The 25,507-nt window shown below is 41.5% G+C and overlaps 2 protein-coding genes across 5 annotated transcripts in view; both read right to left on the bottom strand.

Annotated features, from left to right (window-relative positions):
* HDHD2 (haloacid dehalogenase like hydrolase domain containing 2) overlaps positions 1 to 8,571 on the bottom strand; it is a 33,538-nt gene extending 24,967 nt beyond the window's left edge. For 2 of the 4 annotated variants that reach the window (XM_031441971.2, XM_010990145.3), the window contains exons 1-2: positions 8,440 to 8,571; positions 2,389 to 2,499 (exon numbers count right to left, since the gene is read on the bottom strand). In XM_031441971.2, coding sequence (XP_031297831.1) covers positions 2,389 to 2,489 — 101 coding nt within the window. In that variant the 5' untranslated portion in view covers positions 2,490 to 2,499; positions 8,440 to 8,571. Of the gene's footprint in view, positions 1 to 2,351; positions 2,500 to 7,909; positions 8,208 to 8,439 lie in introns of those variants that run through there. The other 2 variants (XM_010990146.3, XM_010990148.3) reach the window with 2 other exon arrangements.
* A 3,924-nt stretch (positions 8,572 to 12,495) lies between these two features.
* Positions 12,496 to 22,887, bottom strand: IER3IP1 (immediate early response 3 interacting protein 1). The gene is made up of 3 exons (XM_031441972.2): positions 22,709 to 22,887; positions 14,223 to 14,324; positions 12,496 to 13,706 (listed from the first exon to the last, which is right to left on the bottom strand). Exons 1-3 carry the CDS (start codon positions 22,797 to 22,799, stop codon positions 13,651 to 13,653), a joined length of 249 nt encoding a protein of 82 aa, XP_031297832.1. The 5' UTR covers positions 22,800 to 22,887; the 3' UTR covers positions 12,496 to 13,650.
* Between the last annotated feature and the right edge of the window lie 2,620 nt (positions 22,888 to 25,507).

The raw sequence follows: 25,507 nt of genomic DNA on the forward strand, positions 1-25,507 counted from the left end.
CAACAGGTTTATAATCTACCCAGAATTGCTTACAAATTGTCCACACTTTGTAGGCCACTGCATCTCCGAAGGCTTGTAAAGTCTACCTTTTCAAGGGCCTTCTATACTTTAACTGAATTTTACTGCAGGGTTTTAGTAAAAAAGTGTAACCAAAAAAACCCAAAACCAAAAAACAAAACCAAAGCTTAGTAACCACCACACTCACAGAACATGAGAGGCAAAAGGTACCTCAGGGATTATCTGCCAGTGTAACCTTCTCTACCCGAAGATGAGAAAACTCAGGCCTGATGGCTGGGCTCAGCTTTCTACAGCTGGGTAGCAGTGGCAGGACTGAGACAAGAACCCCGACCTGTGTCCAGACAGGGCTGACCCCCTAACTAAGAGAACAGGAGGCACCTGAGGAGTTCTTCCTTCTTCTTAGCCAATTAGACACTGGCTAAACCCTAATGTGCTACTAAGTCTATAAACAGAAACCACCTGGAGCGCTCAAAGAAACATTCCATTTTTACAGATTGAAATATGTTTTTTCTTTAACTACTTACATATAGGATTGTTCTGAGTCCATAATCTGCTTTTGGAACCTAAACTGGCAATCAGAGAAGAATTCATGATAGTCTAGCTTTCTTTCAAAACAAAAAATATTCTCTTGGTCCAGAGATTTTTACTCTAAAAATAATTGCAATTTAGTTACAATTAAAAAAATTTTATATTAATACCCTGTTGCTTTTTATTTTATGCCTGCCCCAAATGGACACAAGGCATAAAAGCACTATCCACAATTTAAAATAAGCAAGCAACATAGAAAAGAGATTTTTTAAGTATTCACTCAAAGAGCATTAAATAAATTTATATGATTACATAGTTCACTATAATCCTGATTATCTCTATAATATCTGTATGGTAGCTTTTCTGAAAAACATTAAATTTGATGGTTTATCTCTCAAAAGAAATTGATCACTTCAATGTAACTATTAACCTAAAAATGAATAAGTGTTAAGTACCGAAATCATCATATTTTTAACGAGGATTTAAAAAAACTTTTCTTTGTACTAGTCCCTCAACTTCCCTTAGTCTGTTTGTTTCTACAGAAACCGAAACTGGCAGGGACAGTACAGTGAACTCTCTGGGATGGAAACCCGCTGGGGCCAGTGAGAGAACACTCTAAACCTACCGGGGCCAATGAGAGAACACTCTGTAGGCTCCTGCCCCCCGAGAATGGCAGGCTCACGGCTTACACAGGTACTCAGAGATGTCACTCAAGATTTTTCTTTTGATCCAAAGTAGAAAGTGTGTCTTTAAACTAGCAGAAGCTCTTGTCCAATGGGACAGCAGACAGATCAACAGACATCTTTCCCCAAGAAAGCCTGAGAGAGGCAGACCATGGCCAGAAGTCCAGCTCTCCAGCTGACTTTCTTCTGGCTTTAAACCACATGGTGTCCACCTGAGAAATGATCAGGACTCCTGGCTAAACTGGCAGCTTCCCACTGAGGGCTACCAGACTTACAAATCTCTTCATACTTGTTGATGCCCCAACTGGAGAGTAAGCTCCTTGAGCGAGCGCGAAGTCTAGATTGATCCTTTACCCTAACACCTGGCACCGCGACACTAGTCACTAGGTTTCCTGAATGACAGCATACTATGAATACTTCAAGGTCTGAAAATGATAAAGCACCACATGCTAGGTATTGCTGATTTTGAAAAACCCTCTGAATTACTTTAGGATGAGGTGCTTAATAACATTATTAGTTCTGTTGTACTGAGGGGTATTTTTTCTTTCAGGATACTCAGAAATAAACATTCACATTCAGCTCACTGTAACAGGCTTTTACTATGTATCCCTGGTTCGTATCCAGACTTGTGGTAAGCAGTGCATCAGAAATATGACAGTCTCTAACTTTCGAGAGCATTCAATTTACTTAATGGAAATAATTCTAAAATTTCAAGTCCCTTAATTAAATTTTATCTGAGCAGCTGCGCACTCAATGCTAGATCTTAGGTGAAGGAGGAGCAGGCAGAACTGCCTTTGTGCATGTGTGTGTGTCATTTTGTGTGATTCCAGGAGTCATTTGTGATTTTTCCAGTGCTTATTTATTCCACATTTTAGAATCTTGAGTTTTCATTCCCAAATTTACATTACTGACTTAGAAAAAGACACACACATAAAGAACAAAAAGCCGAGACTGAAAAGCCAAACCTAATGAAGGCTGGGACAACAATGTCTGGAAGATGTAACAACGCATACATCTTCCAGGAAAGCCCAAGGCAGCTCCCGTGTACATGGTAAACTGGTAAAATGCCATCTTCAGGCCAGCCATTCAGCTAATGATCTGCCTTGGTAAAATGGCACTTACAAACATATTTGTCAGCTGAACCTGGAGGATAGCTTGCCTTTTAAGAGCTTCCTGTGCGCCTGGCACAGCTGCATCTTCAATGTGAAGTGTGCCATTGAGATCTACCAAAACAGCTTTTAACGCGCGGCGTGCTGCCATCCTTCATTCCCTAGGAGAGAGCAAATGAAATTAAAAATACAGTTTAGGAAACAATGGACAATTAAAAACTGGTAAGTCTTCAAAATATCATTCAGAGCTAGAAAGATACTGCTTAGTGTTAAGCTATTTCTCTCTTAGAAAAAAACGTGCTTTAAAAATTAAAAAATCCAAATTTGTTCCATAAAACGTTATAATGGTTAGTGTCTTTCTTTTGTTTGTTTTTAAAGTCTTAAATTAAAACCAGAGGAAAGGAAATGTTACTTCAGGTTTCTTAAAATAACTCTTGGTGGGACAACTCATTTATTTATCTTTGAATTTGAGAAAGTGTACTCTGAAGAATGGGTAGATGGACGGAAGCCCTAAACCAATGGCAAAATTTTTTTCATCTTTGGTTACAGACAATGAAAATGTTCTAATCGCCCATCTACACTGTTACATCCTGAAGTGGCAGGTGTGGCTCAAGGGCTACCAGGAATTATATAGGTCACAAGGAGGAAATTTCAAGTTACACAGTAATTTTGGTCAGGAGACATTTTCCTTACCTTAGAATGTCCAACTTTCCTTTGGCACATTTTCCTTTTAAAATAAGTTTACTATGAGCTGTATCACATATATAGTGGAGTATAAGGTATATGTATGGTTTAAAGACAATAAGGGAGTGGGTAAGAACAATATAGAAGCCAAAAATGAAAAGGATGGGACTTCATTTTTAGTTTTTATAATCAAATTAACTCTCCAAAGGTACCCTAGCAATACTAAATTAATATATATATATTTGTATCTTCCAGGGGCAGAGAAGAAAATAAGGAATTCTTAGATCTCAGTAAAAGCAAGAAGCTGGGAGATGAGCAGCACACTGCAGCCTGGTTTGGTCCCACGAGCACCTGCCACACTAGGTGATGACTGAGGTTCTCCCCTGCCGCCTCCTTGGCCCCTTCAGGGAATAAGATAGAACTCAGGGCCTACATGAGGAAACACTCTCCCAACCTAAACGTTGAGACTTCACTGTAAGAACGAACCAGAAATAAGCCCACCGCCGGCACCGCAGCCCACTTCGTCTCAGTTCATTACAAGATCAACTGATTTCAAACTTGGCCGAAGGGGTGGAAGGAAGGAAGCACCTTAGCAAATTCAGAACTGTAAGGCAGCCCTGGACCCAGGATGCAAGCTAAGTTCACATTGTGTAAGATAAGTCCTCAGACAAACTTCAAAATGTTAATCAGAGTGACCTTGATTAGCAGGTGCCTGGCTGAAGCAAACATAAACCCTCCCCAAGGTATTAGTTTCAGTCCAAACAGCAAAGAAATCCCACAAATAAGATCAAATAAAATTCTAAGCACAATGAGCAAGTAACCTAAAGAAACCAGGTGCTGTAAGAGAGATCCTGCAGAAACAATAGTGCAGAAAGCAGGCCTGTAAAGGCTCCTGATAATGGAATCACCAGACTACTGTAAAATGCCTGTTTAAAGTATAAAAGATACAAAAAGTATGCAGAAAACACGAAAGACTCCCAATGTACAGAATCAGAAAGTTCAAAGAATTCTGAGCAACATAAAGAGAAGTCCACACCTACACCCTGGCTGTACACTAAGGCAGAGAAAAACTTCAAAACAGCTGAGGAAGACCAGGTTACTTTCAAAGGAACAACAGACTGTGAGCTGACTGCACAGCAGTAACAATGACAGCCACAACACGTCAGAGTAATATTTTCAATGTGGTGAAAAAACAACTGTCAATCTAGGGATATATTAAAAAAAAATCCATGACCATGTTGGAGTTACCTCAGTACTACCAAGCTGTTTTAAATTAGAAAACCAATTAATGTTATTTACCATACTAATAGATTTAAAAAGTAATTAATAATTAAGTATTTAATAGGTTAAAGAAAATGATATTATGATCATGTCAATCCATTCATGCACAAAAGCATTTGATAAAATTCAGCATCTCTCTGCCCTAAAATACTCCAAACAACATAAAAATGGAAGGGAACTTCTTTAAGCTGATAAAAGAGTATCTGTAAAAAGCCTACAGCCAACATTAGACTTAACAGTAATATACTGGTATTTATTTATCAGTATACAACTTGTATTTTATACTGTGATATCACTTAGTAATACACTGAAAGCACTGAGGGAGTAACACAAGGATGTTACTCTCACCACTTCTATTTAACACTGCAAGTGATGCTTCAGCTAGTGCAGCAGGGCAAGAAAAAGGTGTAAGAATTGGAAGGAAAAAAGTCAGAAAATATCAAAGGTTTTCAAAAGCAACTCCCATTTACTGCTAGTGAGAGAATAAACCACTACAATCCTTTTGGAAACCAGTTTGGAATCCCCATACTCTACCATCCAGCAGTTCCACTCCCAGGCACCATAGCCTTCAGAGATTCTTTCATACTGTACTGTCAGACATGAACAAAAACGTCCACAGCAGCACTGTTTGTAACAGCCAGGAACTGGAAACAATACAAATGTCTATCAACGGACAGAAGAATGGACAATTACACTGTGGTATATTCATACACAGAATATAAAAGGCAGTGGAAATGAACGAGCTACAGTTACACACATCCTAGATAACCCTCCAAAACCTACTACAGAGTCAAAGCAGCAAGTCACAAAAGCACACACACCGCGTGGTTTCGTATTACAGCACTTAGGAACAGGGATGCACACACAGGTGATCAAGCTGCAAAGAGGGGCAAGGGAATGATTATCACGAGAGCGAGGCTAGTGACTCCTCCAGGGGGCAGGGAGGAGACGCAAACCAGGAGCACAGGGACGCCTCTAACTTCTTCTTGACCTAGATGGTGAGTACATGGGTGTTTTTTATTTTATAATAATTATTTAAAACTTTCATACACGTTTTACGTACTGTTGTGTAGATGACATATTTCACAGTAAAAATTAGTCCTGTTACGTTTTAGTCAGTCATTTCTCATATATTTAATATAGTTATAAAAAATTAAATTAGTCCAATCATTATACATCAGTATAATAACCCTAATCAAGTATTTTGATTTTAAAATAAATCCCTAGTTCTGTTTGTCTTTCATAATGTAGCTGCTGGAGGGAGAGGGGGTGGAGGGGGTGGAAGAGCAGAGTCAAAAAAAAAAAAAGATATTAAGAGTTCTGGTTAAAGATTCTGCTACAGAATTCTCTCTTTTATAACAGTTCTCATATGGTATTCTATTTCAGATCTTTATTGTGACCTTGAAATGGAGTACTTTATCAACAGTAGTACCAACCACTATCTGCCTGAGAGGGCAGTTTGTTAGTCAAAAGAATACCTGTTTCTAGCAGCTCCATGCGGATGTGTAGCGATTAGAGTCTTTAATTTAAAACACACTGTGCCACAAAAGGTAAGGCTATGCAAAATGTAGACAAAGCATTCTCTTCTTACATATCGCGGAACCTAAAATTGCTTCTCTCAAAACTTAACTTTTATGAGACATCTACTATTCAATAAAAAAAAGTTGCCTGAGGTAATTAAAGAACAAAATATAAACAAGACTGGAAAAACAACAAAAGAATTGTACTGTTTAAAATAAAACAAAACTGTCCAATTAGAACCAGTGAATGGTCATAAAAAATATTGATAATTCTAACCTTCACTGAAGTGTCCATGTAGGGTTAATGTTACCAAAGCATTTAAAAAGCCTTTATTTTTACTTTTGCCAGTTTCATAGAACGCACTTTTAAATCCTAAAATGCTCTTCTGGAGCATATCTGAAAGAGATTAATTGAGGCCTAGGAGAACATTACTGAGGTGCCCCCTCAAACCTCAAAATATACTTCTTCAGTTAGCCCCCTGCAGGCCTTCACCACTTGGACCATGATCTCTTTTCTAGTCTGAATCTTTAACAGCACTTGTAACCTGAACTACAAGTTAGCAGCTGATAAACTATAACTGTAAAATATTAGTATCACCCCCAGTAGAACTGCGAAGGCTTCAGAGGTAGTCCGCGTGTGTTTATACTGAGTCCATGTCCTACCACCTCCCATGGCTTGGACAACTTACGTGGGATACACTTCGGAAGAGTCATAAACAGTTGATACTGACACATGTTCAATGCAAAGAACAAAGTAAATTCTCTTTCCTTTCCAAAGGAACTCTTCAAGATACTTCAGAGGACATCTCTCCTTGAATATCCCAGGGGTATCTCAATCCAACAAGTTCTCATGACCCTCAAAGCTGCTCTTCAACCTGCGATCTTTATGAGTGAATGGCAGCACCATCAACACAGATGTACCCACCAGCCTCTGCCTCGCCTTCCTCGCACCCAATCAAGGGACCAATCACGCGCTAGCTCCGGTATGGTCTTGAATCCACTCACTTCTCTGCATTGCTCAAACTATCTTAGTATTGAAATCATCATTTCTCACCTAGCCGATTTCAATACCTCCCAAATGTCCTCTCTGCTTCGAAACTTCTCCCTATTATTAGTCCCAAATCCATTCCCTGAAATGCAACAGTGCACAGTGGTTAAGTACAAGAACTGAGGAGTTGTACATGACTGGACTTGAACCTCGACTCACTAGCTATGTGAACTTGGGCAATTTTCTTAACCTCTTAGCCTAGTTTCTTCATTTCTAAAGTAGAAAGAATAACACTCATGTATAATGGTTGATTGGAGGATTAAAGGAAGTAATATATGTAAAGTGCTGTGAACAGTGTTCCACACACAGAGATGCTGGCTTTGGGTTATGTATGTACTGGGAGCTGGGGGGCTACATGATGGATGTGTCAAGGGTTACAAAAATCATAGGATAAATATGATGCAATATCCTAAGGCATCAGTGTAACTTGGATTTGAGAAAACATCTTAAACCAAAATAAGGATATATTGTGGCATAAAATAAAAAACTTGCATAAATATTTAAAAAAAGAGTTCAATAAAAATCACTTCTCCTAGGTTAGGGCTCTTCAGAGCATGTCTCTTAAACTCCTTGGCGAGCACAAATTCTCTTTTCTTCCCCATGATTCCAGTCAGAAAGTCTGGAACCACTGCAAACACTCAATAAATAATGTTATTGTGCAGTCACTCCCCAATGCCCCCAAGATAAATTACGAACAATGAACACTGCTGCCCAGAACCCCTCTCCAACTCACTTGTCTCCACTTCTGCACTAAAGTTCAATGGCACTGCGGTTGCCCACAAGTCCCATCTACACTTTACCTCCCACATCGCTGGACTGTTATCTGAAATCATTTTTGCTCCCTAAATTCTACCCCGCCGGCCCCCTACATCCTCCCTTTCCCCGGTCAACCCCTTCAGTCCGTGGTTCTCAGACAAATTATCATTTCCTTGGCATTCCTGAGTCCAACTCCCTTCCTTTCAGGGCTGGGCCAGGATCCCCCATTACTCATCACTCTGCCCACTCTGCGGAGCTCTGTGAGGAAAGGGGCTGTGTTACCTGTACTACTGATCGCTCAATAAAGACTTCTGAATTAACTCAATTCTTGAATTCGTCTCTGTAACTGGAAGGCGTCCACAATCTAACCGAATTGAGACCCACTCCTTCTCCTGGGTGTGCAGGGACCTCAGGACCGGTCCCGCACTCTGTCCCTGCGCAAGTTCCAACGCCCGGCAAACGCCCGGCTGCCCAGAAGGGACGCCAGCTAAGAAATGCAGCCCAGAGGAACGTCCCCAGGAAGAACTAACGCAGCGCAGCTGCCACCTGCCCCTGGGCTACAAGAAGACCCGCGCATCCTCCGCCCCGCAGAAGCGCCTCCGGCCCCGCTCCGCGCACGCGCGGTAGCGCCGCGGCCGAGGAACCGCCCCGGCCGAGAGGGGTGTGAGTCCTCGCGGAGCGAGCGCGCGGGTTGGTCCAGGCCCCAGGAGGGTGGTGGCCTAGGGACACAACGGGTATGTCCCCAGCCTGCTCACAAAGGAATGCAGCCTCCAGACAGGCGGGCGCTCCCCTGCCTCGGAGCGGCTCCTCACCCCGACTCCGCACGCCGTCCTCCGCAAAGGCCCAGCTAGCAGGGAAGTCAGTCAGCAAAGCCGCAACCTCCGCGGCGTCCTTGCCGCGAGTCCAGGGAGCCTGGGTAGCTCCCTGATGACGCCGGAAATGGCCCGGCCCGCACCGGAAGTCCCGCCTCCCCGCTCCCGTCTCCGCCCCACCCGCCTAGAGTTCTTCCGGGTTTAGGACGCTCACTACTTGGTCAGCTGCTACTCCTTCACCACCCTTGAGGAGATTGAGTTGTTCTTAAAACCGGCTTCCTCGAGGGCGGGGCCTCTACTGGGCCTAGATGCAGGAGGGAAAACAAAAGCTTCTGCCTTTGCTCGGCATCTGTTTGTCTTTCCACAACAGTGTCGCTAAACTAAGTTATTATCAACTTTCTTTGCTGCCATCCGCCCTCGTTCCATCACTTCTGTTATCGAGTCCAAGTTTGTATTCCTTGCCTCAGGACAAGCCAGAGGCAGACAGGTGTTGGGGCGAGGATTAGAGATAGATTTTATCTGGAAAACCAGCAAATGGAGAAGAGAGTGGACTGGTGTCCCAAAGAACCATCTTACTTGAGTTATAATTCAGACTTATTTTACATTGAAAGGGTTACGGTTAGGTTGTGGCTGGTTGTTGCAAACTTCTCCGTGCTGGCCAGACCCTGAAATGGATGTGATGATCCTCTGTTCTTTCACCTGTCTACATAGGTCCTGTAAGAATGTTCCTCCAACGAGACAAGTGTTATTTTCTGTACTCTTAACTTTTTATCTATGTATGAATGTAATGTTGTATCTTTAAGTCAAGCCTGGGAGGCAGAGCCTTGAGAACGGGCCATTATGTGTATTTCAGGCTATAGGCAACATTCCTTTACAAAGTTGCAGAGCCTGCATGACTAAGCACAGGCAACAGAGCACAAAGGTTAGAGATAAAAGAATAGCTCTAATAAGGAGTCAGGTTTGTTCAGGTTTGTTCTCTGTTACACTTCTCGCTTATTCTTAAGGGCTATCTCAGAAGTGTGTCCTTGATAGTTTCCTTGAAATACCCAATCTCTGAAGCCATCATTTCCTGCTTTACTACTTTAATAGCATACTTATTGCTGTTTTATTAACCACCCCCACTGGCAGCAACAGCTTTCTCTTCCCGCATCAGCCTTCTCTTCCTGCATCAGCTATCCCTTACGACGCTGGAAAGGAAATTTACAGTCAAGTTTCCTAGCCTGCCTGAGAGAGATAAGTATCTTGGGATGCACAGAACCACCTCTCTCACGGCTCCTTTCCCACACACATCTTGGGAATTTCTACTTGTCTCCCGTTGGTCCAAATAAGTTAAACCCCTTGAGTGCAGAAATGGTTATCTTATGAACTCTCTATGAAAATGACTAAATGAAAAGCCTTCAGGAGCAGTCTGACATAACAAAATACACATTCTGGTTTACACATAGGGAACCCTTTGACAAAACTGCTGCTCGCCCTTGACTGGGGACTTAAATGCTGCTAGAACACCAATACCCCCTCTGCCCATTGCTGCAGTCAGCCATGTTGTAAGCTATAACCCTTTCTGTCCCCCGGACTAGAGACCCTCTGCTTTTCCTCCTCACTAGGTCTGGAGGTTTTGTTTTATGTTTAAGTCTAAGTTTTCTGTGTGAGGGCCTATTTGGTTGAAGGAAAAGGAACCTGCTTCTAGTTTCCACTTCAGAACTAGGAGTCATGTCTTTGACATGATTAAAATACCACTGAAGGATTTTAAGCATGTATTAACATTAATACAGTCATTTTTCTAAATGCTTACTCTGGCTGCAATGTGAAGGATAGACGGGAGAGGTGCCTAAGTGTCTATGAGACCAGATAGGAAACTACTGCAGGGCTACAAGAGAGATGTTTAAACTAAAATGTGGGAAGCAAAGCAAACAAGACAAATTCAAGAGGTCTTTAGGAGGTAAGAGTCAGAAATTGGTGGTAGATTAGATTAAGGGTAAGGGACAGGAAGGCTTCAAGATAATTACTAGGTCCCAGGTTTGGGCAATTTGGCACTGTAACTGATGGTGTCATCCACTATGATGTGGGATAATGAAATAGGACTGGTGGCTTCCTCCTCAACAAGACTCAAATGGCTTTGTTTGCCAAAGAGCAAGATTAGTAAAGATGGGATGGGACCTCAAAAGGGGAACTCAGTAAAGAAAAATATGGGGCAAAACCCCAGGGGAGTGGACATGTAAAGAAAACAGTATCAGAACTGAAACAAAGAGTAGGAGTCCAAAACTTATCCTGATCATTAGTACCCATGGACGCTGCCCAACTCAAGGTCCCAGGTCCTTGCACAGAATGTCTTCACAACACATGACGTCTAATGACCAAACAAGGGCCAAGGAAAATTTTAGCAAAAAAGAACTCCATTTTGCTGGGTATCAAAATTTTATTATTGGTAATAAATTTGTAAGTCAGTAAGAAAATGATTCATTTCACCAAAAACATTTTACTTCAAGAGAACATCCCTTTGGTTGGGGTACATCTAGAATCAAAGGTGACCTGGAAAAGATAAGACATATATCACCTGGAGCTGACTTCTGTTCTGAAACAGTTATTGACAGATGAAGCACCCAAGAACTGAGGAGGAGTTAGGAAGTTTATTTAAGTTACATGACAGAAGGTTCTGGTTGGCATTTCAGCAATATCCTGCCTATTGTACTTAAACATACTGCTTTTTCTCAAGTCATTTCACAAGCACATATACACACGCCACTATATACACCTATAGAACACAGATTACCTTGCCTACTCTATATAAAGCATGGATTAAAAAAAATTACTATTTAATCATGTTTTTGAAGGCTCAGGGTTTTGTGGAAGCACTCTAGGAAGCTTGATCAAAGTGAGGGGGAGGCTGAACAGTGGGTCTTTGGGCCTTATCCCTGATTCAACTGAAATAAAGAAATTGACCTGCCTCATCTGTTTTAGATATTGAAGCATTACAGTTGTCACTATTCCTTTGACAATCTGGTCCTGCTGTTAACAATCGAAGTTTGAAAACCACTGTACTTGATTACGGATTAAGGTATTAATCTGGTTAACACTGATAAAGAGTCTTCACCACAGGAGAGAGGCATATAGATACCGTTCCGGAATACATAAAACCATTAACATCATGAATATTTGGAGTTCAGAATGATCACAAATTGTTAATCCTAGGAATGGCTAAGGGAGAGGATGTGGGCAGGCAAGCAGGCACTTAAGTTACTATCTACTAAAATACGATGCTGTAGTTAGAGTCGCAACTGCTCTGGGGGAACCATGGTTAACCTGTGAAAGCTTACAGACCTCCTCTTCAGGCACAGTAAAGCTACAATTTTCTAAGTGGTCTCAAGAGATAAAATATTTTGATGTTCATATTTCACTGCTTAGAACCACTTTGCTATAGAATTCTCTGATCCTGCCCTGCTGGGACTGTTCCCCATTGGAATATGAACAGTATCCTGACACTAAATGAGCATGAAGGTGTGTTGTAATGGCTCACATGAAAATATCAGGCCAAGGTCTCTCTTCTTTCTTTTTAAAATTCTGTCTGGCTCATGGACTGTGGGAGTGCCCTCAATTAACTGCTTCTTTTAAATCTTCTTAGTGGCTTAAACTCAGACTCATGCATCAGATCTTTGTAAGGCCAGAAGAACATTGCCTGTAAGTGCCAAATACGTTACTCACATGAGCCAAGTAATCAACTAAGGGTTCCCGGTACAGTTCTCTGGTTCAGTTGCAAGGACCCCACGGCCCAGGGATCTTCCACCCCTCCAGCTGAGGCATGGCCAACAGGCATCCAATACCTGTTCCAACGTTTCAGAAGGAATTTAAGTCACAGAATAAAAGTTGACATGAGTCTTCTTGATGATGACAGCAATTCAGTTAATTCATGAAGAAAAAAATGGAATATGAATGTTTACTTCCCTTAAATCTGTGTTCAGTGATTTTATAGCAAAGAATACATATATGAAGTATTACACACAAAATGAGATTAATTCAGTTAACACTGACAGGTATGTACTAAGGTACAAAAACAAATGCTTGAGTTGGAAATTTAACTTTATTTACAAATGTTCTCCTGTAAACAAAGATGCCATTCCACCCCCTTTAACATATTATAACTAATTTCCAGAAAAACCATTTACATAGTTTTAATCTTTCTGTATAAAACAGTATTATGAGATAAACAAACATGGGATGGTCTAAGACATAAAAACAAAACAAAAAACAATTTATCTACCATGAATGTTCTATTGACTGACAGAATGAAGAATTACAAATCACACCCCTCAATGTGCTACTCCAAGAAATGGAAACGTGATAATTTGGGGGAGTAAACATATGACAATAAAGTCTTCTTACACAGTATGGTTCAGTGGTGATTGTTTAGGATTGCTCTTGCAGGCTTTTATGCTGATTTTATAAAATAAGTCATCATTGTTAAAAGGGCATAGACTTTTCCACACAGATTTTTTTACCAATGGAAATATGTAGATACTGATCTGGGCTCATCATTCAGGCCAATTAATAAAACAACAAACACATGAGAAGAACTTAAAAATAAAAACACAGTCATCATGTGACTCTCTGACTTACAAAATTAGGAATCTCCCTGAAGTCAGAAAGTATTGCTCCTCAATAGTTACTACAAATTTGAGGTTTTCATGGCTGAGACAGTATACAGATAAAGTATTTAACCAAAGAGTTAAAGTAAAATAATCCAAATTACCTATTTATCATTTTATATGTAGGAATTACTTTTTAAAAATCCTTTAAATTTTACCTAGGAGGACAGTCATTCTTACATCATGGCTAAGTCACAAGGAACTTCAAAACTTTGAAAGAAAAAATTCATCCCTGAGAAGCGAAAGAGAAAAATCTCTAAAAACACAGAAGTGACAGTCCTGTACCCTTTAAACAATCTTTACCATAGCATGAACTCTTGTTAATAGTTAGCAATCAAATGTATCCAATCCTGGATAGTTACTGCCTCTGATGATCTGATCTTTTTGTAACGAAACTGTAAGTGCAACATGTAAAAAATCAGATAAATAGGGACGCGGGTTTTATTGTCAGGTTTAGATTTTTGTCAAGTCCAAGGACAGCCAGGTAAATAAGATATGTATATTCCAATAAAGACTGAAGTAGTAACTTCTGGCAGCTCTTCTTCTGAGTCTCCACTTCCCCCATTGGTCTTCACCCAAATAGTAAAAGTAATACAATTGCAATTGAGTTTACTATTATCAATGGCACTGCAAAGAAAAAAAAGTTTTTTATTATAAAGAATGTATCAGAAAAAAAACTAAGTCATAGTTACTAGCATCCAGGAAGGATGGAAATACTTAATAATATGTCATCATAATCACACTGCAAATCCTTATAACATTCAAACATGCACTGGATCATAAAATCCAAAACTTATCTGAAAGGGGACTTATGGGACCTTTAGTTTTTCTCTTGAAAGCCTTACAAGACTCTAGATGACTCTACTCCTTGGAAGCAATAGTTTCCAAAAGGCAAGAACACCACTGTCTTTCAACTGCGAGGTAACATATAAACAGATTACGCCACTGGGCATCAAACAGCTTAGACAGAGAGAAGAGGCAAGCTAGGAAAGAAACCAGGAAATTTTAAGCAGTAAAGCCAAGTTAAAGAGAAGTTCCCGTTACAAAAATGGTATGTGACAGCAGTCACGCTTGGAAGCTCTGTTACTTAAATCAAACCACAAAATTAAAACCTAAGAGTATTCCACTAGTTTTTCTTCTTACCTCTCATCACAGTTCGTACAGATCGAATAAGGTTCATTAGCTGAGATTTAATTCCTGGCTCTTCTCCGAATCCACCAATTCCCTGGTCTGTTCCCCAGCCAACTGCATAATATAAAGATGATTAGCTGTGTGAAAATGTATTATGTACTCACCTTGCTCTCTCATTAGTTACCTTCTGAAAGACGATCTTGAGTCTTTGTTAAAAACATAAAATAAAGTCACAGGACTTAAAAACTTTACAGTATATTTTTTTTACTTTTGACAAGTAGCATAAACTCATTTAATTTCCACTTTGATTTTACAAAATAACTAGTCTAATAAATTATTCCATGGCATTTAGTTCAGAGATGACTTGTTACACCCTGACTGTTTTCTTTCTCCTTTTTTTAAACTAACAAACAAAACATCTTTTTCAGGTGAGAACTGAAAACCACAGAATATTGTCAAGTTGAATAATTAACGAGCTCAACTCAGAATTTGTAAAACCCAACATCGGCATCAGTGTAAAAGCACTGTAGCTGAGATCCACCGTCTGTACCTCCTGGGGGCACGGTGATGTCAACCTGGTCACAGCCTGGTTAGGCTCACGGCGCGCTCTAACCTGCCAGCAGATGCACAGCTTTTCAACTTGATCATTCCTCCTGATTTCTCAATTTTGAGGTAAGGAACTTAGCCTACTACCCAACTTAATTTCCTGTAAATGAGTCTTTTACCTTCTTCTAAATCATTTTCCTGATATTAAGAGTCATTATTTCTTTACGTTTATCTGCTAGTTCTTTTCTTCTTGCCTTACATCCTTCTAGAGGCTGCCATGTCCTCGTTTCGGCAATGTCTTTCTCTTGTCCTCATTTCAGGTCCACTTTCCATATCTCATATGACTGTATTTTTTTTAATCTCATATGACTACAGGGCTTAATTAATTCCTGACATGCTAACCCTTAAACTTGAAGACAGAGAACAAGCCTTAATTTTATACATGAAAGAACCAAGTATGAGGTAAAAAGATTTTACTTTGCTTAATCAGCTTCTGCTTGCTTGAAATCAAGGTTAAATAATGGTTGCTTGCTTTTTTGTCACATCAACACTGAGGTATGTTGTGGTATAAAACTAATTTAAAGTTCAGATTCACAACAGAGTTGATATGTTTTGACTCCAACTCACCCTTCAAGGCCTAGCTTCCCGGCCGCCCACAGGGGTGGACAATTTTCGAGCCCCTGTGGGGCAGCCTTCATCACAGTGGTTACTGTCACAGCTTCTACTGTCTCTACTATTTCAACAGAGGCCTCAGCAGTCTTACCTCAGCCTCTTGAGTTTTCTCCCTTCAAGGGTCAGATCTTTCTAGCTCACAATGTGATGATTCCCACTTCCTACTGAGTGGAGTTAAAAAACTCCTTAAACTGACAGGCTAGTCTCGTATCATACCGCAACCCTCCAAGTATTCCCCCTTACACTCAGTTACCCACTAACTGGTGTACATGTTAAACGCAGCTTCTCAGTCTAGGTCTGTCTGACATCAATGTCAGGGCCTTTCCTAAGTCCCTCCCATGCCATAATAGACCTTTCTTTTTGCTCCTAGATTGTAAGTTAAAAGTTATAAATTCCTGGATGATGGGAACTGAATTTAGTCCGTCTTCACTTTCCCCTCTACCCCACCCCAGAGCAAATACTTAGTAAATGTTTGTGGAATTAAGGTGAATTTATAGCAGACAGAGTTAATCTTGGATAAAGAAAATTAGGGTAAATTCTACGATCATAGATAAAACTTGCAAAGAACCCTATTTCTTTACTTTTAAGACACATAAAGTATAACATGAACCAATCATTCAACTGCAGTTTTAGGGGAGGGGAAAAGAAATCCTCCAGGATTACGTGCACACCACTATAGAAGCTGGAAACAATTCCAGCTGGTCCACCTGCCTCGTTCTTCCTACTAGATCTGCTTCTCTCCCTCAAGCAAATATACTCATGCTGCTTCTCCATTTACTTTTACCGTATCACAGGTTCTACTAGAACTTCTTCCTTCCACACATCTGTCTCACTCCTCCAGGCAGCTCAATCAGCATTTTCCACTCCAAGGCAGTCCTGTTTTTATAATCTAAGTTCAAAGGCATAGCACCAGCCTTTAACTACTTATAATGTGGTCAAAACTATTTCATATTAGCGTCACTAGACAGACATAAAACCCCAAATGACCACCAGCACCAGCTGTATCATTTTCTAAGCTAGTTTAGTCTTACTCATATAAACCTATTTGACAGCTCTGCACAATAAGAAAGTAGCCTGGTTCTGGTTAAACACAGTGGTTACTGTAAGGAAGGAAAAACTTTTCCTTGACCCTCTTAGGATCCCTGGCTAGGTCTGAAGATTAAACTGACAGAGTAACAGGAAAAAAAAAACATACAAGCTTATTAAGCTTTTAAATATATCTGGGAGCCTTCACAAGAGAATAAAGATCTGAAAAGTGACTAGAGCAGGAAGCTTTTATGAATTTCAGACAAAGGAATAAATTTGTGAAGAATTAACAATACAAAGGAGTGTACGCTATGGGTAGTAAATGGGGAAAAAGTACAGTCTGTTAACACAGACTTCCAGGCCCTAAATTCCCCATCTCTAGTGATAAAAATGTCTCCCTTCCTCCTGGTACAAGGAAGGCATCTTTCACGTGGGAGATTCACTCCTGCTTTCAGAAAAGAAGGGCCAGGGAGGGAGAGGGGCAGTGATCTCTGCTTCTGCTGTTTTCTCAAACTCCTACAGCTTAAGATATTCAATATGCCAAGGTGCCTTATTTTGGGGTAGTGTGTCCTGAACTCCATCAATGGATACACACTTTTATCTCCTCTTTTAATGTCACGAGTAGGATAACAAGTTTTGTCTCCAGGCAAAACTCCACGCAAAACTGGGAGAATAAAAAATAAATGTTAGAGTAACTGATGTAGCAGGGGAAGCTGAAGGTTAAACTTTCAGGGAGGACACAACAAAAAACTGAGGTGAGTCGTGCTGAGAACCTTGGAAAGTTGAGAGAAACTTCAAAACGCCAGTGAGGACGACACAGCTGAAACACAGGAGGACTAACTGCAAGTCTCTACAAGGGTAGTGAGTGCTGCTCCCCCCTCCCCTCCCAGCCCCTTCCCTAGACTGAACCGATGGGAAGAGTCACCCCCTCAGAAGACAGGGGTTTACTCTCAGCACACACGGAACGCAGGAGCTCTGGACTTGGGGATGTCCAGGGAAGGTGGAAGGAATGAAAGTCTGCTGGAGATGGGGGAAAGGGAGAAGGGAGGTATGTTTGCACTTGTGCTTACACACCATGAGTGTGCTGCTGCTCATATAATTGTGCTAAACACTTCCACAGGAGTAAGTACATGACTTAGAACTTGGAAGAGTTGAAAATAATTGCTTTTGAGGAATGGGAGAGGTTGAGGAGATGGGGCAGGAGGCTTCTCTCTTTCTCTATAAACTGAAGAGGTTTATGACTTTAAAACCACATACATACCCTGCTTCCATAAAAAGAGAAACGACTTTAAAAAAAAAAGCCTACAGAGATGCTCCTCTATTGGAGAAACCCCTCTGGAATGAGGCCTTCCTCTCCCGAACAGGCACAGCCTGAGGGCAGGGATGAGCTCCTCAAGTGTGGGGCTTCCACCGTGAGTCACTTTGAATATTTAAAACTGTTTTAAAACCACCTTGCTATATGGTATTGTTGGTTTCCTTTCCTTTACTTACTTTCTGGAAATTAATCATTGCTCAAATTACCAATTCTTTCCCTCCGTGGCTGAAGTCTCTTAGATGGTTAAAGGACTTGTTTTAAGTACTTTGTAGATTATGCACTCAATTTTTATTAAATAGAGACGTTGATTTCCAACAATCTTTTTTCTCTTTTAGACCCATTCCAAAAAGATGTTTAAATATATTTTTGTCAAATTATATTTTTACATAAGGAGAGGAGTGACTCCCAGAAAAAAATATATCTTCCAACTGCGCTTCAACAAAAAAAGGATAAAACTCTACAATATTGGGAGTACCATAATTTAAGCATCAGCATTGAAATAATTTTAAGAGTTATTAGCTAATTTTAGCCTCTCTATTTTTATGCCAGTAGAATGAAAAAGAAAACTGAATTTTGGGTAGAGAGTAAATTATCTGTTTTCTCTCCAACTGCTACTTAGGGAGTCTCAGTTGTTTTTCAAGGAACCTGGCCAAACCTTTAAAGAGCTTTGCTTTTCTTTTTTTTTAAGGAGAAATATTTCAGCTTTCTTGCCCACAGCTAGAGGGCCTAGCAGAGAACAAATGATCAGACCAGGCAGCAGTAGTTGCTGCCGTAATTTCAGGAATGAACTTAAATAGAAGTTACTAACTGCAAATACCACACACGTTCTTCCACTGCTGGGACTTCAAAAAGTCACACACAAAATGGCAATCCATCCAGGTTCAGCTAACAATGCTCAGCTAGATACACTTTGATGAAAAACAGTATCTGCTACAGTTTTGAGAACTGGCTGACCCTGGCAAGTCTCAGCATCTTTTGAGATCAGTTTCTGTATCTGTAAAGGAGAATACATGTGCTATACTTTGTCCCCACATGTAAGTCCTTCCCAGATCGCCACTCTGGGCACCAGACCTGTATATGCAAGTGCCCACGTGTCACCTCTTGAAAGTGTTAAAGGTACTTAAAAATTGGCTAATTTCTATTCCTATTTCAGGACTCAGCTTTTAATGTTGTTTCCTAGGAACTGACACTGTCCTGATTCAACCAGGTTACATTCCCGTGGTTCTTACCCAATTCTCTTCCTTCAAACAAGTTAGCCTAGACTCAACTGTTTGCGTTCTGCCATTAGACTGTTCTACCATCCGACTCTAAGCTATGAAAACAAAGACGCCGTGTCATGCTCACTGCGACCTCTCTCCCACCGAGGTCACAGTGACTGGCCTATTTGTTACAAGGAGAAAAGAAAAACTGCCTGCCACCAACTCTAGAAACCTCCCACTTCATCAGCTAATCCTTCCTCCTTTTCAGTGAAGAAAGTATGGTGCCATCTCCTCCATCTGTGCCTTAGAACCCATCCCTATCCACCTTCTTAGAAACCTTGAACTACCAAATATCTCACTTCTGTCCTACATCTTTCATTTTTCTCTCATTACTAGATCCTTTCCATAGCAATTCTTTTTTTTTTTACTTTTAATTACTTAACTTTTAAAACATACCTATCACTTAGATTTAATAATTGTTCATTTTTGCCTTATGTGCTTCATCTTTTTTCTGCTTGAATATTTTAAAAATAAAATGCTGGTGCTATAATATTTCACTTCTAAATATTTCAGTATGCATCTTCCTCACACTGAAGATTTACAGTGATTCCTTAATATCATGTAGTAGCTAGTCCATATTCAAATTTTATCAAATGTTCCCAATATCTTTTATAGTTGATATGTTTAAGCCAGAATTCAATCAAGGCCCACATGCTGCATATGAATATCTCCCTTACATCTCTTTTTGTCTTTCTCGTATTTTGTATATTTGCCTCAGTGGTCACTTCCTCCCCACTTTTCTCATGGCACTGATTTGCTGAAGAGACCTGGCTGGCTCTGTCACTGCCGAGACATGCTCAAGCTCTCCTACCTAAAAACAAAACCACCATAAAACATATCCCTGCATCCCCGTCCAGCATCCTTTCTTCATTTCCTTGAACTTAGTGATGCAGTTGGATGATCCTCCCATTTCCATTCTGTCACTTTCCACTCACTTCTCACTCAACCCCATTCCAATGTGGATTTCGCCCACTGCTGCAGCTGCTCTTGTAAAATCACCAATGACCTCTACTACCCTTAGGACGCCTTTCAGTCTTTATCTTGCTTGGCTTGTCAGAACATTCCACTCCTCCTTCAAATACTCCTTGGCGCTTCTGTGAAACCCCACTGTCTAGATTTCCCCATCTCCCTGTTTTGCTCTCGCATCATTTCTCCTGTCAGCTCTCCTATCTCTACCTAAACATTACACACTGGAGATTTTAGGACTGCCCTGATGAACAAAGTACCCTACTCCTTCCCTGAGCAATTTCCATCTCTTCATATGGCTTCATTTATCATCTGTGGTTGACAATCTCAAATTTCAGTCTCCACTCTGGCTCTCGCTTCTGGTCTACGGACTCAAGTCCAACTGGCTAGTCCACATCTCCACTTGCATTATCTCCCAGAAATCTCAAACTCAGCATGTCCAAAACTTATTTCATTATCTCTTCATCTTCTTACCTCCACCCCGCCAATTTTCCTCCAGGGCTCACTGACCTTAGTAAAGGTACTAATCGTCACTCATTTGCTTACACCAGAAAACCAAGAAAGACCTTTGCTTTTTCCTCTCTCCTCATTCCCAATGTCCATCAGTAAATTCTGTCTTTTCAAACTTTAAAATATCTTCTGATTTGTATTAGTTTCCTAGAGCTACCATATCAAAGCACCACAAACTGGGTGGCTTAACACAACAAAAGTTTATTTTCTCGTGGGGAGGGTAGAGCTCAAGTGGTAGAGTGCATGCTTAGCATGCATGAGGTCCTGGGTTCAATCCCCAGTGCCTCCAGTAAAAGAAAAATGAATAAATAAATTACCCTCCCCCCAAAAGTTTATTTTCTCACACTTCTAGAGGTCAGAAGTCCAAAACCAAGGTGTTGGCAGAGCTGGTTCCTTTTGGGGGCTCTGAGGGGTAATCCTGTCCATGCCTCTCTCCTAGCTCTGGCTGTTACTGCCAGTCCTTGGCATTCTTTGGCTCATGGCTGTATCGCTCCAGTCTCAGCCTCTGTTGTCTCAAGACCTTCTTCCCCCTGGGTGTGTGTGTCTCTGTATCTCTCTCCTGACAGGGACACCTCATTGGGTTTAGTGTCCATCCTTATCCAGTGTGACCTCATCCTAACTTGATATCACCTGCAAACATCCTATTTCCAAATAAGATCACATTCACAGGAACCAAGGGTTAGGAGTTTAACATGTCTTTTAGGGGCATACAGTTCAACACACGACATGATTCCTTCTACTTTTCTGGACAGCGTAGTGGTGAAGAGATGGACTCTTGCATCAGGCTGCCTAGACTGAATCCTGCCTCTGCCACTTCCTAGCTGTGTGATCTCAGGAAAGTCATCTACTCTTGTGCTTCAGGTTTTCCATCACTAAAGCGGGGATGAAAACAGGACTTGTCTCATGGGTTGTTGTGAGGGTCACACAAATGAATACGTGTAAAGCACTTGATGCAGATCCTGGCACGTGCTAGGTGTTAGTTACTTTATTATATGCACTCAACTTAGGTTATATCCACCATCTCTCCCTGCCCAATTTGGAGTGGTGCTTTCCGCATCCACTCTTCTCCACTTCCAATCTGTTCTCCACACAGTAACCAGAATGATCTGGCAAATAGCACAGATCTGGTCCTGTCACTGCCCTGCTTTTTCCATGCCAGTGTTCACATCAGCTCTTACTCCTCACCTCCTGACCCTTCACTTCATTCATATAACTTACTTATCAGATTTGGGGTTAGACACACTTCCTCCAAGCTTCCAAAGATTCCCAGTTACTATCTCCCAGCACCTCTCTTCCATAACATTCTGCATACTTGTTATTGGTGCTTGTTCAGTTTTTATTTAGATTAACTTCTATTAGAAGGGCAGGCTAGCCTCCCTCAGCTCCTATTACGTGGGCCTGGCACGTAATTTGTGCTCAAAAAATCTCTCTTAAAGGAATAAATGAAATAAAACAATCTTGTTCATGGGTTTGAGTTTCGGTGACCCCCACAGGCATATCTGGTAAGCTGTGACATATGATACACATCATGCAGTATCCTGCCTTAACTGTGCCTCGTACGGAACGAAGCAGGCTGCCCAGGAGGCAAGGAGGTCTCTAGATTCTGGGATGCCGGTAGGCTTAACTTCTGTCCTCTTTGTATTCTTAGATTCTAGCCTGGCACATCGTAGGCACCCAATAAACTGTGCTGAATAAGCTTTTCTTGAAACGTGGATGGCAGGATGTCGTGATACTCCCAACACTTTCCCTTTCCTCTTATTCCCAAAGCCCAGGAACCCCTATGGCCCTCCACCACCTCATTCTAATTACCGATGCTCCAAAACGAGCCACGCCCCTCCCTCTTGAACTGAAAACTCATGCCCCAGGTTTTCGACTACGTCAAAGAGGAAAAGTGCATTAAATTCGTAACCTGAACTGGTCTCAAGCAGAGGGGCGTCCCTGGCTCATCTCCACATCCTCCCATCCCGCCCCGCCCCCAGGGCCCGGCACACAGCGGGCGTCTGTTGGACAATCTTCACCCCACTGTGGAGTCCAAACCTGGTGAGAAGGAAGTGGCTCGGCTTCCCCACCCAAGGAAGGGCCCCAGGCGGCGAGCCCTCGGCCGCGCCTCCTTCCCGGCCCAGGCTGTCCCCTCGCGGGGCCCGACTCGGGGCCGGGGCCGCGCCCCCGGAGCGCCGCCCCTGCCGCCCCTCAGCCCTACTCACTGTTCTTGAGGAAGCGCTCCTCGTGCAGCACGGCGATGGCATTGACACACAGCAGGGCCGCCTGCAGCAGCGAGTACAGCGTAAAGGCCATGGTCACCGGCCCCGAGGCCCAACGGATGCCGCTCCCGCCGCGGCCGGGGACGTGGCGCCGCCGCCGCCGCCGCCGCCGCTCTGCTACGGCAGCCAGTGAGGCCCAAAACGCGCTCTCGGAGAAGCTCCGCCCCCACCCAGCTAAGACCCGCCCTCACCCGGCTAAGACCCGCCCTGCGCTGACGTCAGCAAGGCGTGGCTGCTTAGTGGTCCAGATCTGCTCGGGCCAGTGCAGCAGCCACGAATGGGTACTGAAGACTCAAAACTGTGGCTTGCCCGAATGTAGGTGTTGGAAATGTGAAATACACAGGATGAAAACAAGAACGGGAAAATCTCCCAATAACTTACAAATGTTGACTACATGTTGAAATGATAGTTTTAATATATTAGGTAAGTAAAATAAATTACTAACATCAATTTTTACTACTTATTTCTACTTTTTTTGTTAAAAAGTGGCTATGAGGATACTGATAAAAACATGTGAGGCATGTCCAAAACTTCTGTTGGACAGTGTTATACTAGATGTGCCCTAGAACTGTATGAGATGTCAATACGTAATTCCTGTTTCACAGATGAAGAAAGGAAGGCTTTGGCAAATAAACCTTAAAAGAAATTTAAAGTAAACTAGTATGTCTTAAAATTACTCAGTGAGAAACATTCTCTCCTTGATCAAACTCTAGCAGGCCCTCTGAGCCCTCTTCTCGATTAGATCTCAGCGTTGGACTATAAAAACTACAGATTCTCAACTCAGTGATATCATCCACTCCCCTTAACCCCATATTAACAAGCTTAAACCTAACATAGTTTCTAACAGCTCAAGTCATCCCTAGGATGACCCCAGCCCCCCTTAAAGTGCCTCCCTGAGAAAGCTCAAGGCTCCCAAAGAATTTACTGTTCGTTATAGTAAAGACCTGCAAATAGGGTCCTGCCCACCCTTTCTTAGATCATTAGCATTTATTAAAATGAGTTCACATGGGATGGGGGTATAGCTCAGTGGTTAGAGTGCGGAGGTCTTGGGGATTTAATCACCATTTAAAAAATGGGTTTACAATTGTGAATCTTTCCTCTGTCTCTTTGAGATGTATATGCATCTCCTACACTTCACTGAGTGTCTTTCTCGGGTACCTGAAAGCATTTCCTTTGAAGTGTAATCATGAGGAAGGAGAAGGGCCTCCGTCTCCCAGCTTCTGTGGGAGGGAAGAATCCTAGTTTTGATGATTGCCCCCTGACAGACACCGCTGGCCTAATCAGCATTTACACTGACCACGCATTGGTAATTTTTCACTTCCCTGACTCTACTGAGCCCTGCTCACTTCCCTTATGTACTCCCTCATTCTCCCTTTAAAACGCCCAGTTACCTCTGCACAAATGAAAATTGCAATAGAATATTATTGATTACAGTCTGTCTTTACCACTGTAACTGATGCCCAGCTTTGTTTATCTTTGACAGCAGCAGTAAGAGGCTGAGTTCAATCATGGCAAATTTTAGATACTTCTTGAAAGCAAGTATGCAAAATAATCATCTCCTGAATTTCTCAGGTTCCCTTAAAAAAAAAAAAAAGGAAAAAGCAGCACATTAGTCTCAGGAAGGATTTTGGAAGCCTGTATGTTGCTGCTGCTGGAAGAGACATCAGCAAAAAAAAAAAAAAAAAAAGAATAATTAGTTAAACTCCCAAGAAGAGATTGAGCTTAAATAGGACAACTAGTTAGCGCCTACAGGGAAGAAGAGATGTACCATTTCCCACAGATACACATAAACACTATCTCCAGAATCAGCCTTAGTGCAAATCAGGTAGGGAGGAACACAAGAAAATAAAGTAAGGGAATAAAAGAAACAACAGGATGCCAACAAATTCTCCAGTTTTTCAAGGCCCACAAGACTCTATAGACACTGATGATAGAGAAGGAAAATTGTTCTTGTAAAAGGACAGTGACCACTCCAGGATTTCTACACTGGGCTGGGGTCAGTGAGGGGGCCCCTGGGGGCCTTGTCTAGAAGCTTTGCTTGATCAGTGAATCAGGTTTTACTGGATTTATGCTTCTTGAAGAGGGGGTAACGAGGGATGACTGGATTATATGGACGGATGGAGTGGAGGTGGGAGTAAAGCACCTTAGAGTCACCCCTTTCTGTCCACCCACCGCTGGGTTACAGCTCACATAATCCGATTCTTCTATTGTCAAAAGAATCAGGTTAACCTCTCTGGGCCTCTGTTACATCATCTATAAAATTAGGTGATTATGATCTCTAAGGCTGCTTCAGCCCCCCAAAATCTCTAGATGTAGCAAAAGCAGCTTAAAATATAAGATAGTGTACAAGTACTAGTACCATGTTATCTGATTCATTACTTTTCAAAAATCCAGGTTTGTAGCCTAAGCTGGTAACAGCAGATTGTGGCTTTAAAAAAGAATTTTCCCTCTGATCTTACTTCCAGAATTTTTTAATTCTGGAATTTTAAAATATATTTATAAAATAGTTATCTCAGGCAAAAAAAAAAAAAGCTGTCCCCAAACAAAGAACTGGGTAAAATGTATATTCTGCATCTTAATAGCTTGAAAAAAAAAAATTACTGGCTATGGCCTATTTAAAATTAGAACTGGCCAAGCTTCTGATGTGTGTATGATACATTTTAATACATTCATGTCAGATGTCCTAACTACTATTGAGGATGAAACTGTTTTTCCAATTTTAGACACAGATGTCTCCTTATC

Source organism: Camelus dromedarius, chromosome 28, assembly GCF_036321535.1.
Source record: "Camelus dromedarius isolate mCamDro1 chromosome 28, mCamDro1.pat, whole genome shotgun sequence".
In the NCBI taxonomy this organism is placed as follows: Eukaryota; Metazoa; Chordata; class Mammalia; order Artiodactyla; family Camelidae; genus Camelus; species Camelus dromedarius.

Coding starts and splice junctions, on each gene's coding strand:
- IER3IP1 (XM_031441972.2), bottom strand. CDS start 22,799: ATGGCCTTTACGCTGTACTCGCTGCTGCAGGCGGCCCTGCTGTGTGTC. Junction 14,325..22,708: donor GGAGCGCTTCCTCAAGAACA/GTGAGTAGGGCT, acceptor TATATTATGCAG/TTGGCTGGGGAACAGACCAG. Junction 13,707..14,222: donor TGTACGAACTGTGATGAGAG/GTAAGAAGAAAA, acceptor TTTTCTTTGCAG/TGCCATTGATAATAGTAAAC.